Source organism: Vicia villosa, linkage group LG7, assembly GCF_029867415.1.
Source record: "Vicia villosa cultivar HV-30 ecotype Madison, WI linkage group LG7, Vvil1.0, whole genome shotgun sequence".
Classification (NCBI taxonomy): Eukaryota; Viridiplantae; Streptophyta; class Magnoliopsida; order Fabales; family Fabaceae; genus Vicia; species Vicia villosa.
In genome coordinates this window covers 73,792,906-73,808,023 of record NC_081186.1, presented here as the reverse complement: position 1 = coordinate 73,808,023, position 15,118 = coordinate 73,792,906, and the positions used below count along the sequence as shown (strand labels likewise).

General features: G+C 34.3%; 2 protein-coding genes and 1 pseudogene across 2 annotated transcripts; all 3 read right to left on the bottom strand.

Annotated features, from left to right (window-relative positions):
• Window positions 1–619: 619 nt before the first annotated feature.
• On the bottom strand, window positions 620–8,472 carry LOC131620814 (protein TIC110, chloroplastic). The gene is made up of 15 exons (XM_058891985.1): window positions 7,887–8,472; window positions 7,738–7,797; window positions 7,325–7,448; window positions 7,143–7,211; window positions 6,924–7,022; window positions 6,555–6,621; window positions 5,879–5,943; window positions 5,653–5,747; window positions 5,028–5,155; window positions 4,802–4,902; window positions 3,891–4,107; window positions 3,315–3,469; window positions 2,293–2,418; window positions 1,234–2,202; window positions 620–1,133 (listed from the first exon to the last, which is right to left on the bottom strand). Exons 1-15 carry the CDS (start codon window positions 8,348–8,350, stop codon window positions 894–896), a joined length of 2,979 nt encoding a protein of 992 aa, XP_058747968.1. The 5' UTR covers window positions 8,351–8,472; the 3' UTR covers window positions 620–893.
• A 525-nt stretch (window positions 8,473–8,997) lies between these two features.
• LOC131619341 (uncharacterized) lies at window positions 8,998–10,829 on the bottom strand (annotated as a pseudogene).
• Window positions 10,830–12,108: 1,279 nt separating this feature from the next.
• LOC131619340 (uncharacterized) lies at window positions 12,109–14,723 on the bottom strand. Its single transcript, XM_058890449.1, has 13 exons — window positions 14,662–14,723; window positions 14,348–14,501; window positions 14,179–14,231; window positions 13,964–14,109; window positions 13,782–13,872; window positions 13,582–13,709; window positions 13,416–13,509; window positions 13,180–13,318; window positions 12,934–13,040; window positions 12,727–12,847; window positions 12,485–12,655; window positions 12,353–12,412; window positions 12,109–12,261 (listed from the first exon to the last, which is right to left on the bottom strand). The coding sequence occupies exons 1-13, from the start codon at window positions 14,721–14,723 to the stop codon at window positions 12,109–12,111; spliced, it is 1,479 nt and encodes a 492-aa protein (XP_058746432.1).
• Between the last annotated feature and the right edge of the window lie 395 nt (window positions 14,724–15,118).

Sequence of the window (15,118 nt, the reverse complement as noted above, 5' to 3'; positions counted from 1 at the left end):
CCTGAATCTTCAATCTTCTGATTTGATTCTTAAATATTCTTTTGACCTTTAAATTTGCGCCACATAGGATTACAAAATATTCCACGAATATCCTGTATCTGTTGAGCAACAGACTGAATCTTCCTTCCAGTTCTACAGGCGCGATGTCATGAGTTGATGTCATGACATTCCATATAACATCTTGCATGTACCTGTTTTGTTATTTTTATATTTGCAAGATTACACTTGTATTATGTTTTACTGCTATTATGTTTTAGCCAAATATAAATGTCAATCGGCCAATAAAAACACTAACATAATCAAAACTTAATCTTCCTACCCTACCATTACCCAACGACCAAGAAGCATTTTCTAAGAAGCATTTTCTAAAACAGTAGAATATTCCTCCTTAATTCCTTTCCACAAAGAAGGTGAATGTGATGGCTCGCAATGCCATGAAGACATAAAGCCCCAGCAGGAGATTATAGGCTTGAATATAGGCTTGATTAAGACAGACAAGCAAACGGAGATTTAAACTACCATTGTTTTTGGGCTGACAAACATATTTCCAGGCCACACTAACCACTTTTTTCTGAGAAATGCTGCCACCACTCAATTTTCTATTTAAACACACTAATAATTGGATTCCAATCAAATATATAATAAATTATTTTTCTACAATAACTAACTTGTTTCCATTCGTACAAAATGGCGATTAATTATTTAAATTGTCACAATACATATTATCTAAGATTTCATCGTCTAACACTGCACTCATCTCTACAAGAATCTATTACAACATTCTTCCCTTCACCACTAAACCAAATGGAAAAACAATAATACAGAATTATGAGGACTCATCATGGCCTCTCCAAAATGCCTCTACTGCCAAACATTTCATTACATGACAAGAACTAGAATACAAACTTCTCTTCATCCGCGGTCTCAAGTAATCTATCTCCGGAGTCCCTAAGTGCAGCTGCGGTCGAGTCATTTATGCCCAACAGATACTGCAAACGATTCAATTTTTCAGGACTTGGATCACTCTTCAAATATATGGTGTATAGATCAGAAAGTTCCTCTGACACTTCCCATGAAAGTGTCTGTGAGGGTACTGCTTTATCACAAGCCAGTAAGTTGTTGAGTGAAGAAACCTGCACAGAAAACAATAAGCAATCAAACTTAGTCATTCAAAACCACCAAATCTTAAAAACTATTAGAACAAGAGAACATGAAACTTAGGAAATTGCTTACCACTCCCTTTTGATTTCTCTGTCTTAATAGCGCCACGGCCTGAATGAGTGAGTTGGATAGTCTATCTTGTGCAAGCTCGCGGACAACTCCTCTTGCTTTCTCTTTATTGATGTTGAGATCTAATGGGATTTTTTCGTAAACTTCTTCCTCGTCAAACTCTCCAGTACCTGATGAGAAAATATCACCAACAGCTTTTTTAAAGAGGGTTTCTCTCAAGCTCACAGAAACCATGCTGTCTAAATCAACATTGGATTCCTTAAGCTCCCTTATCTGCTTCACATTGAGCCTCCCTTGAGTTACAGCAGTTTCAATGGCAGCTGCCATTTTTGTAGTGGTTATATTTTTTATTATTTTCTGAGCATATTCTTGCGATAAGCCTATTTCCTTCTGAATCTTACCAAGCTGCTCAACCCTGGCCTTTGTCAACTGTCCATCCGCCAAAAGTACCTCAGCTTGTTGCCTAAAAGCTTGCTCAGCAAGACCCCTATGAACATCCATTATTTCTTTACCAGTCAATCCAAGGATCCCACCAAGCTGATTTAGAAAAACATACTCTGAATCATCCTTCTTTTTTGTGATCTGGACACCAAATGGAATTGTAGTCACATCGCCGGTTAAACAATAAGTCAAGTATGTCTTGTAAAGATCAGTCCTGTCCCTTTCTGGAAGATCATCTTTAAGAGTAATTTCTGTCTGACCAGGCTTTCCCATCTTTTTTAAAAGTTCTTTGTTCGGATTTGTTTTCCTGAGCGTCTGAAGTGACTCCCAATCATCCTCTTCAGTTTCTCTAATTTCCTCTTTCACAGGTTCTTCAGTTTTAACATCAGGAGACTCTCCTTTGATGTCCTTTACCAACTCAGTTACAACTAAGGTATTGAAAGCTATCAACTTCTTCAGTTCTTTTGCAGATTCTACATTACTTTTGGCTGATCGTGCACGTTTTATGTAAATAATAAACACCTTCCTTACCTGTAATAATGTCATGAAAACAGCATAGTGAAATTTAATCATTTTTAATCACATATACAAGCATCAAAACTCTTGACTAAATACACTCACCGCCTTGCTTGCAATAGACATAGCAGTCTCCTTGGTGAGTCGCAAGCCATGTGCTGCTTTTCTTACTGATTTCTTTACTTCATCGTCATACCCATCAACCCCTGAAGCAATTGCATCCTTGACAATCTATAAAGAATACACCTGAATTAGTATTAAAATAAAAATTACCATGTCTGCAAGAGACTGAAACATAACTCATGACAATAAAATGAAAAAAGTAACCCCATTTGTTCACATATCAATGTCATCAACTAAGTGTACCGAACTTCTTCTACATCTTGGATTTATGTGTACAATAATCCAACTAATGAACAGAAGTGATAGTATGTAAATAGTAGATATATACAGATCGACAAAGTCAAAACGCATTGTACACAACTTAAAGCCCCATTCTGGGCGGTTTTGGGTTTGATGTTATGAAATTCTCAAAAATCAAATCTAGTTTCATTGAGTTTTTTTTAGGCTCGGTATTTTTTTAAGTTAAATCACTCTTTGACTCGCCACATTTTGAGTTCACCCAATTAAATAATATTGACACAAGTGCAACTTCTCATTCTACCAAATTACCAATATTTGAATAGAGAGTAGAAATGTATGGTGAAGAGAAGGAAGAAGCTCCAGAACCAAAACACATCCTCAAATAAGAAATAAAAGGTGAGAAAGAACAATTCCCTGAAGAAAACCAGCCTACAAACAACAACCACTACATGTGATCACTATCTAAGAACTTGGGGGAACCACCCTTAGAAACTGGCTATCAAGGAGGAATGGCCAACCAAGCCACATAAATACTCCATCAAGCGCACCCCCATACAGCTCGATGAGGAACTTGGACACCCCATAATACCCAAGTCCCTATTAACATGACATATTGCCAACTACTGTGGATAAAACCATAAATGATACTGTCATAATATCAGTTCATTACGACACACATGAACTGTATTTTTGCATAAAAGGGAATATGAAATTTGACACTGAATGAAAGACAAATTAGACAGGGAAGAAAACAAAGTTATCACCTTTTCAAACAAATTGCCACAGATATCTGCATGAGCTGCTTCAACAGTCTGTTGAGGTACACAGAGCATTACACGCAGCTTCAACAAAGCAGCAACATTCGCATCATTGAGCTCCCCATCAGCAACACATTGCTGAAGCTTTTGGCGATAAATTTCTTAAAACAATGAACTATTGTTAAATTGTGCCATAAAATAGTAAACATAATAAAAAATTATAGTAAATAACATTTTGTATAAAAAGCGAACTGTCAGAACAACAAAGAATACGTAATTGAATTGAATATTATATTTACAAGTTCACAACCTTAAGATTAAGAACTATGCATATAAATATAAAATTAAAAGAACATAAAGTAATTGTTAAGATATGTATTAAGGACATGAAGAATTATATTCCGCTGAGTAAATATCTCTATGATTAGGCTTGTTGGTTTTTGTAATCAAGGGATTTAGCTGTAGATTTGATTGTAATCCCTTGATTATATATCATCTAATATAGGACTCTTCACAGTAATCTAAATCCAGGCCTTACAAAAGGTAAAATTCTGACTAACAATTACACATTTCAAGTTTTACCTTCATGAAGTTCACTGGCCTTTTGTGGATCAAAACGCAGCTCGTCACATAAATTTTGAAGGAATGCTGCTTTGCTATCTGCCAATTCTAACTCGCCACTTGAAACAGTCTGTCCAAGTCGTTTACGATAAACCTTTGTTGTAACATCGAGTAAAATAGCTTCTGCTTCACGCTTACCCAGTCCAAATATATTTTTTAACTGATTTAAAGCAGCAAACTGAGATTGATAATAAATATGTTAGAAATCATAAAATCATAAAATAAGTATTCACACAGATGAAGTTACATATTTAATATCAACAGTAAACAAATCTCCATGGTGATACATATTCTTAGAGTGCTGAGTTTAAGAGAATATCCAAATCAGGTAATTTAAGAGTGGAAAAGAAACAGAACTTCATTCTGGAAGTTTCAGTACAACCAACTGAAATTATTACCACAACATTAACGGGGTGTTTGGTATACAATGCATTTTTTCATTATCGGGAATCATAATTCCTAGGAATGTGTAAAATGTGTTTGATACGACTAAAGTTTTCATAGATAATGTTGAGAGGAAGTTTCTCATCTTCATGGGAATCTTTGGATTCCCACCATGAGGGGAGGTTCTTCCAGGAAATGTAAATACAAAACTGACCTAAGGAATGTATTCATTTACTGACAAAAAAAACAGAACACTTATACCAAACACACAGAAATAAATGATTCCCAAGTCAAGATTCCAATTAACTTCGAAATTTCTCTCAATAAAAAAACAAACTGTTGAAGAAATTGCCCAGCTCAAAGGCGAAATGATCATTTGGCGTAGGTCAGACACCTGCTCTTATTCAACTATAAAACAAAAATCTTGGATAAACAATTTAAACATGTTGGCAATTCCACTTTTCTATTTGAATGTTATGATCACTTGCCTTATTATCTTCCATGCGCCCACTAGACAGAGCATCTGAAACATATGCCCTATAAAGGAGTTTCAAATCTTCCATCTTTCTGTCAGCATCATACTCACCTCCTACGCCAAAAGTGAATTTAATTTAACTTCAAGAACTCAATATAAAACTAGAAAAGAACCAAAAAGTAAATAAATAAATAAATAAAATAATAAATAAATAACAGATACTCAATCAGGAAACTCACCTACTAAAGAAACTGGACCAACACCACGAGCAAGGCGATCGGTGTCCGAATGATTCTTAAATGAGATGAGTAAATCATTAAATGCCAACACCTTTTCAAGCTCCTCGACAACTTGGCTCACTCCAGGACTGAAAAACATAGTTGATTAGAAAGGGAAAATATACATTTGCAAAAACTAAGAAATAAACAGCTACGAAGCATGGACATGTTTATGACTACAACATGCAACACATGCCAAAAACTTTTCACCGGGTTTCCTCCAGAAACTTAGTTGAGTTAAGATGTGAGTCAAGTGTGTATGTGAGAGAAGACAATCTTGATCGTACAACCATGCATAGAAGATTGACATACATACATCTTCTGTACTTAATCTATATAGTGTATAAACACACGTGCGTGCTATGTATAAGAATATGCCTTGCAAGCATGCATCTGAGACGAACACTAACACTGAGGAACAGATGGCAAGGAAGATCATGTGCAGAATTCAATATTTATTTATTTAACATGGATCCTCCTTTTGCAGCATTAACATGCTAGGAAAACTCAGTCACTAATGAAAACCCACAATGACCTGATCCCTCAAAACTAAAGAATATTTGAAGTGAGAAAAACCAAGTCTTACACTGCTCTTGTGCGAGATTTAAGTATTCCAAGTGCCACTGAAATATTTTCCTCAACCAATTTCCTTACATGCCCTCTAAACAAGTTCTCCGCAAGCTACAAAATGAAATTTTCTTTTTCAATTAATAAAGTAAATAATACTACACTCAAGAATGATTTGATGTCAAGAGAAAGGGGTTATCCCAGAGACGTACTAGAAGATTATAAAAGAAGAAATAAGGAATTACCTCATCAGAAAGACGACATAAACGTTGTGTTTCTCTAAGTGTAACAAGTTTTCCTAGATCAAAATCTGGCAAGAAATTATTGGTTAAACTTAAGGAAGCCAACCCCATTAATAACTAAAAATTGCTTTAAAATGAATTTGTTTATTTAGAGTAATTCAAGATGATTACTGAACAAACTCCAGCATCACATTAAGACAGTCCGAACCGTTAACTTCTTTAATGAAATAATTGCATTCAATTTATTAAGGGTTCGTTTGGCAGTTGGTTTTTGGAGGGGGGGGACTAGAGGGCTGCGTTTATATCTTGAAATGTGTCCTATTTTTAAAAAGTTTAAAAAACACTATATTACAATATCATATAAAATCATGTTGTTTTTTAAACTTTTTAAAAATATCAAACACATTTCAAGATATAGAAGCAACCCTCCAAAGTCTTCCTCTCCAAAACCCTCCATAAACCAACTCCCAAACGAACCCTAAGAGTATAAATTACAAGCTTTCTATCACTAGTATTATTATATTTCTAAAAATGTGTCAAACTACTTTCCTGTTAAGGCATTAACAAGTATTAAAATTTATGACAACCTGAAATGAAGACTAAGCATGAGCTGTGTTGACCACATTTATTACATTAAGACTAAATAAAGGTCAGAACACATTACTGATTACACAATTACCTCTGCCAACGGATTTCAGCTTGGAAGCATACAGTCGCTGAGCATTATCACGTATAGCTACTTCAACCTGGTAAATAGAATATTGTCAACTAGACAAATGAAAAATAACAAAATACTAATAATGAATGAAATTACAATCTTAAAATTAATAATTATTAAGAAATGAGACAACATCTATCTCAGAATGCCAATGTTAACAAACATGGCAAAGTACAATTCACACAGAAAATTAATCCTCAAGTTTCAAGAAAAAACACCTAAACACAATTATTCTACTATGCGTCTATACTCCTAACCTAATTGCATGATACAAATACAATTCAAATTGCACAGGCTAAGCATACCTATTGAGAAAAAAGTAACACATACCTGGGATTCAGTGACCTTGAAGACACGCTTCCAAGGTAGAAGAAAAGATGATGCATCTCCAAATACAATATTTGACACATATATCAACTTTTGGAACGCCTGCACTGGAGACTCTCTCAATGGTCAAGTTCCAAGTATTTACCATTTATTTAAAGCCCAAAAAAATTGCCATATTAGGCTAGTTAATTCAAGTATATATAACAAATACAACAAACATACCCGACGTTGCTCAACGTCCCCCTCGCGGTCTCCTACTTCAAGCCTTTGCCTGAAAAGTTTCCTACCAATCTAGGAGAGGAGGTAAACAAACACCATCCCAGTAAGAAGCAGAACTGCTTTCACTACTCAAAATAAACACCCTCAAATGTCACATATATATGTAAAACTAACACAAAAATTACCTCCATATGTACACCAGCAGCGTCCGGGTCTTCAAGACCTAAAGAATTTTTGAATTTGACAATCCTATCAACTTCATCCCCTTTAAGTTCCTCTCCACCAGGAGGAATCACAGAAGATACAAACCTAAGCAAGTCAAAATACAAATCAATTACTCAAATGCAGAAATTAAACAGCCATATCATCCTATGCAGCACAGACACCCTGAATACAGCCTGACACTAACATAGAAACACCGGTAATAATTTGAAAAAATAAATAAATCAAATGTAACCATAAGTGTCGTTCCGACACCGACACGCCTTCCAGAAGTGTCAGTGCTACATAGATACCATCTTTAACTCCTTATCACAAATCGTAAAAACAACTCAACGGATAATTAATGTACAAAAAAATAAATCAATCCGGAGCTTACTCGGAATATATATCACAAATCTCAGCCTTAAATGCCTCATCTTGCTTACTCACACCATACCTGAAAAGAAAAAATTAACCAATTCAAAATCAAGTAATTAACCTTAATCTTAAAATTTAAAACAAAATAATTACACAATTAAGACTAACTTGTTTGCAATAACTTCAATATCTTCCTTCGTCAAAATCGAAGGGTCGTCAAATCCAGCAACATAGTTATGCAAATTAATCGCCGCAACTTGCGGTGCAGCAGCATTCAAAGCATACGCCGCAGCACCACCAGCAGCACCAAGAGCCACCGCACCACCAAGCGCGGCATTACGGCTTCCTCCAAACCTAGAACCTAAACCGTATCCAGCAGCAACCGCGCCAGCAACGATGACGGCGGATGTAGCAAGTCTAGCCGGCGAAGATAACTTATCGACAAGAATCTCGATTCCGGTGAGTTCCTTCGGCGGTCGCTGCGGCGGCGAAGAGGGAGAAGGAGTGTTAGTGTCGGAGGAGCATCGAGGGAGTGAGACCCTAAAACGACGTCGCTGTGTGCGTAACGGAGAAGGTGAGGGTAGTAAAACGGAAGGGTGGGAATAGGAAGGTTTAAGCGTGGAAGGGTTCATAGTTGGATGAAAAAACGACGTCGTTTAAGGTGTGTGTTTATAGGGTTTAACGAAAATGAAGAGGATAGAGAGAAGAAGAAGATGATGGAGATAACATGACATCGATGATACTTAACTTAACATGAGTGAAGTGCAGTTTTGATCTGACGGTTTGAGAATTTGAAATGATATTGGACGGTTAGGATTATGTGCGGTTGAATATTATACACTGCAAATAAGTGGATGGTAAATGAATTTTCAAAAGTTATGGGGATTTCTTGTCATTATGATAGAATATATACATGCTACATAATGAAGAGTTTAATAATACTAGTAAGAAACCCGTGCTACCGCACGGGTCTCGTCTGTATTCATATAACATGGTTCTAGAATTGACTTGTAAAAATCCTTCGTACATATCAATGAAAACATAACATAATATAACAAAAGTAGATGTCAATTTGAAGAAAATAGTACATGTCACTAATGCGATAACAATCAAAATACTAATAATGTAAAACAATAAATGAATGTTCATGGTGTTGTCTTCGTAGTACCACTTGATATTCATTCCAGGATATGTATCTGCAATTTTACTATATACAATTAGATAATAATGAGTAATTAAAATTTAAGTATGCAATTGAATAGTTGATTGCACTTACCAACTAACAGAGTGATTGGAAAACCTCCTTGTATACAACATTTGTGGTGGTAGAAGACGGGGCATTCTCGTTGTCATGAATTAAGATTTTTAGACCACCTTTTGTTGTAACCCTTGAAATTGCCACATACAATTGGCCATGGCTAAAAACAGGTGTAGGCAAATACAATCCGACACTATCGAGCGACTGGCCTTGGGATTTATTAATGGTCATTGCGTAGGAGACAATGATTGGAAATTGTCTCCTAATTAGCTTAAATGGCCAAGGTGACTCAGACGGTGACACTGACATGCGAGGAATGTAAAACATGTTACCTATGTTCTTGCCAAACATTATTTTTGCCTCAATTACATGATTTGCCAACCTTGTAACAATTAATCTTGTTCCATTGCACAATCCTTCACTTTGGTCCAAATTCCTCATTAACATTATTGGAGTTCCAACCTTCAATCTGATCCTATGATTTGGTAGACCTGATGTTCTAAGTTTACTAAGAAATTCTGGTGTGAGAACTTCATAAGCTTCAGTATAACTTGTATCGGTTCTATCAATTGAATCGAAACTCAAATACTCTTTCTCTTCTCCTACATATTGAAAAAAATATATAAATCTTTATACGTTTGTAAAATCAATGTGAAATAATGGATTTTTTATGTATAGTATACCTGGTATCATGTCCAACACATAATGATTGATTTTTTCCACAACTTCAATGGTTGGCAAGTATTGCTTTTCCTTGTAAATATTGTACATCTTGAAAATTTTCCAGCAAATTGGGATAAGTACTTTCCACTATAGATTTTATAGGATCCTCAAACTTGGATATTAAGAGTTCATGAGGAATTTCTATGTCAGCCAATCCATCATTTGGTTCACTAATTTTACCATCCCCAACATCTAATATCCACTTGGAGAATTCTGCAAGTTCATTAGAAGTTATACCATCTCTTCCATGCTGAAGTCTCATGTTTTTTGTTAGTGTTAGAACCTGACAATAGTCCCATACATAAGAAGAACAGATGGAAGCATGTACGATATCAGAACGGCCTGCTCTTGGAACAACTGGAAGAATTTGGCGGAAATCTCCTCCGAAAACAACAACCTTTCCGCCAAATATTGTATTTGCAAGACCTTTTTTGCTCATCACATCTTTAAGAGTTTTATCTAATGCCTCAAAACAGTTTTTATGGGCCATAGGTGCTTCATCCCATATAATGACATCCGTTGCTTCAAATAACTCCGAATGTTCGGTGTCTTTGCCAATATTGCAAGTAGAGTTGTCAAGTGTTGGCACGGAAATTTTGAACTTTGAATGGGCAGTTCTACCCCCTGGCAATAACAACGAAGCTATCCCACTTGAAGCAACAGTAAGAACTATTTTTTTCTCAGAACGAATTGCACTTGATAATGTTCTCCACATGTAAGTTTTTCCGGTGCCTCCATAGCCATGTAAAAAAAACACCCCTCCCTTTTGTTTGTTCACAGCTTCCATAATCTGTTCAAAGATTGAACGTTGTTCATCTATACATTTAACATAAACAAAATTAAGTATTGAACATAAAAAGCCATCATATATCATATTGTCTCACAGCATCATATAACAGTTATGTAAATAAACCTGTTAGGGCAGCAAATAAATTCTGGAATTTTTCACGTTCATTATCGGCATTGTAATCATGTTCGTCATAAATCAGTCTGTTGCCGACATGTCGTATGACATACGAATCTGGATAAGGCATGTCCTTAAATTCATGCAAACTTCTTCGATTTAGTTGCATCATATTCTCAATTTCTATTAGTGTCAAATTTTTCAACTGAGTGGTTGACAACTGCATGTCTATAAATAAACATAGAAATTAATATCTATTATAAAGTTAGAATGTTTTTACAATATGAACACTAACATGCACTTTATATAATCTGATATGATTGTTAACACAAAGTAGATACAACTTGATTTGCAGTTCTGGAATCAGTTATGGAAACTCAAAAGAAAAGGAATAATGTGAACAATAATGATTAATAGTAGCATAGCTTGCAACATGTGACACATTATACAATGCAGGCAGAATAGGTATGATGGAAAGATTTTCATCATTAGTAGGCTATGTGATATCAAATCAACTTCCCTAGTTTAACCATCTTCATAAATAACCATTGCATGTCCATATTTGTCTATTTAAAAATAGCTATATATATCAGAAGTTCATTGTGTGCTTGTTATAAGTTGGAACAATTATTTACTCTTCACTCTCAAAAATTCGAAGATGTCAAGCTCAGCCTTGGGAGGGTAAGCTGATCATCATCATATCCAATATTCATTCATCTCACAGTTATAAAAAAAGGTTATCTAAGAATGTTTGATTTAATTGTATTTTGATTTTTTAAATTAATTTTAACAGATGTTCTCAAATGAAAACTGGAATGCTCTTAAAGGTTAAGGAAGAAATTTATCAAAGCATCTTGGCATAAGTCATGAATATCCACAATACTATTACTTAGCCTAATGAGCATAACAGTCTGAAAATGTTATAAGTCATGAACTTCCATAATATTACTTAACCTAAAGACCATATATGCTACCTGCAAAGAGAATAACAGTCTGATAACGCAAAGGTTAACATCATGAGCATAAGGAATGTAATTCAAATTAATGTAAAGAAAGGTACCTGCTCATGATGTTATTAAAGTTATTGTTCAAATTCACAAACAGTCACAACATGAATATAATGAGAATATGAAACATTTTTATATCGAAATGTTTGATTTAGTCTATTATACATTGATTATAATGTGTTATGATATTTTTAAATTGTTACTGAATAATTAACGTTGAACAAATAGTTGCAGATTCTATAATTGATATGGTAATTGGAAGGTTGATGGATGCAGTATAGTATCGCATGCGTAAACTTAAAATTTTAACCGATAACTCCCTTAAAATTGAAGATATCAAAGTGACATATAGATATAAATTTATAGCATGATAAAGATAATTGTTTTTGATTAATGATAGGTTGTCCAAAGTAACAAAAGAAGCAAACAGCACCAAGAAATACATAAAGTCTATCAAAAACTGAAAAACGATAAAACCCCTAAAACTGTTGCAGGTTATTATTTTTCCATCTTTATATCCTTTGTAAGCTTGGTGGAAGACAGTTGGACACTCTCTAAATCATCGACTGCATCAGTTAGAGACCTTTTTGATGGAGTAAGGGCTGAATTACCATCTGTAGGATCATAATCAGCAGATGCAGATATGGGCTCCTGCAAATATCATGGAAAACAATTATCAGTATTACTATAAATGAACATAAAGCTATAGCAACATGTACATTGTATTGGAGTAAAAACTAACAGAAATAGTTAGCAAGTCCTCCTGTGACAAATGATCCGGAGTTTGAAGCTTTGAAGTATGCTGCAAATTATGATAATCGTTAATAACATATACTTAAATAAGGTATACATCAAATAAATTTAAATGTAATACCTCCTCAGTTTTGAAGCTATCCCTTATCCTCTTACGGATATCCTCGTCACATTTAAATGCAATTACAGATAGATGTGCCTTGTTGGGCAAAAATACTGCTCTTATAGCGAACTCCTTTTTGAGGATTGAATCAAGTTCGTAAGGGAACTCAAGTGGATCATATTCTCCAAACTGAATAGACAAAAATATGTGTTAACAATAGGTTAAATATGGGTTAATATTGAGAAAATACAAAGGTATACCTTGATCAATTCTGTTTTCATTTGAAGAGCAGACTTTCCAATCAACTTTACACAATCAACGTCCCAAAAAATAAACTTATACTTGAATTTACCGTCGGAAGCCAAGACATCAAGCCTAAACCTATAACAAATATGACAATACTATAAGTATATACATGTTCAGAAGTACAAAATAGTTTGGAAAGATAATCATGAACTACATAATACCTTGGAACAGGCTCTGCAGACACATGTTTGGAATAACACATCAGTTTTCCATCCTTTAAAGAGACACTTCTAGTACATTCAACACATCCATCATAAAACCATCCTGACTGTCCACATTCAAATTTTTCCAATGTTGCAACGGTGACACAGGTTGTCTCATGAAGGATTAATTGTTACAACTAAATTAAATACAATATTTAGACATATTTATTGTAAATTTAAAAAGTAGATTAATTCATAACTTACATCACGAAGAATTGCAATTTCTTCCAGACTCAAAATTTGAGCTTTCCACACAAACTTATCGAATTCTGAGAACTGTGAGTTCTGCGTGACATCCACTTGCAGACTCGAAGAAGACAACAATGGTAATTCATTCTTCAGACTTGTTAACACATAAAAGAAAGATAGATGAATCAAAAGATGAGATAAATGTGTAAAATAAAACATTGCAATAACACAGGAGTATTTAAAACTTATACCTTTCTTTAAGCTCGTTTATCTCATTAACGCTAACATCATTTATCAATAATCTTGTGCCACTCCATGCGTTGGATACATTCAATGGATAAGCTCCTGAAAAGTTATTTAATCACTCATCAGCACAATGTTTTGGATGGTTATTAAGACCAATAAAAAATTTGATACCTTGTGCTTCCTTAATTCTTGCATTAATAAGTAAAACAACAATATTGCCATCATCCTTGTTATTTGTATAATATTCATAGAGTTGGACAACAAGTTGACCCCATAGAGTACATTGAACAGAGTTTTTGCTGCATCCAAAAAAAATCTATTAATAAAATATAAACATGATTTTGCAAAATGCGATATTATACAATAAAGACCTCATGTCAGTCAATGTGAAAACCACTTTGCTCTTGTTATTGTCAGGTATTATTTGGGATTGAGAAATCTCAGTAACTCCTCCAATGACATCTACAAAATAGATAATGATTGTGATCAAACATAATATTCATGTACACCAAAGTTAAGATACATTAAAAATTAATATTTGGGTATAACTCACCAACTAACAAATTAGACTGAAATTTTCCTTCAACTATTGCATCCAAACCAAGTATGTTTAAGTAGTTTGAAGGAATGCTGTCAATGTCCATTTTTTTCACAGAAGTAGATCCACAGAAAACCAATTTGCAATTATGCTTTGTAGACCTAAAAGAGAAGTCATTATTCGAGACTTTGAAATTCTGCATAACGTATGAACTTCCAATTGCCAACTACATCTTGAATTTCGGAACCAAATAAGATGGCACAATAGCTTGAATCAAATCCAGCTGAAAACCATAATTTATTTAACAACGTTAGAAATTAGCAATTTTGCAGATGGTATCAGAATTAAATGTTATAAATTATAAAATTTGCAGATGTTATCAGTAACAAACATACACACCTTTGAATCAACTAATACCATCTCTATGTGCTCCTTGTTTGAAGCACTGGTTACAGTCCACATATGCTTGCATCTAACAGCAATTTTCCATAAATCTTTGGAATCATTGATGTCTTTAACAGCTTCAATAGGGCGAGACATTCCAAATATGCTTCTGTTTGCCATCAAAAGAAACAAAAATAATCCAGGTTAATGTTGCAAAGAAGTGAATACCGATGAAACACATAATAGGATTTGAATAAAACATAAAGCAGAATCGAATTTCATAAATGATGAATACGGATGAAAGAAAATATCAAATGCAAAGCCACAACCTTTTTTCCGAATTCAATGGATGTAAAGGAGCACCGGTTAGTGGAAGGGAAGAGAATTCCATGGATATATGTAAGGTTTCGAAATCAGAAATAAAAAATAATTTAGGGTTTATGGGAAGTTGTAAAACATGGAGAATTGTTATGTAATGCTCCGTATTCCAACCCAAAGCAATTAACCTACATAAATAGCCTTGCCATAGGTAATTATGAAATTAATTTAAATTTGAATTTTAAAACTAATTGGAATAAGTATTTTATTGTGTTAATATGGAAAGTTGTAGAACATGGAGAATTGCTGCGTGATGTTTCGTATTTCAACCCAAAGCAATTAACCTACGTAAATAGGCTTGCCATAGGTAATTATGAATTAATTTAAATTTGAATTTTAAAACTAATTAGAATAAATGTTTTATTGTGTTAATAAATGGAAGGAATAAAATAAATAAAAAATATACCA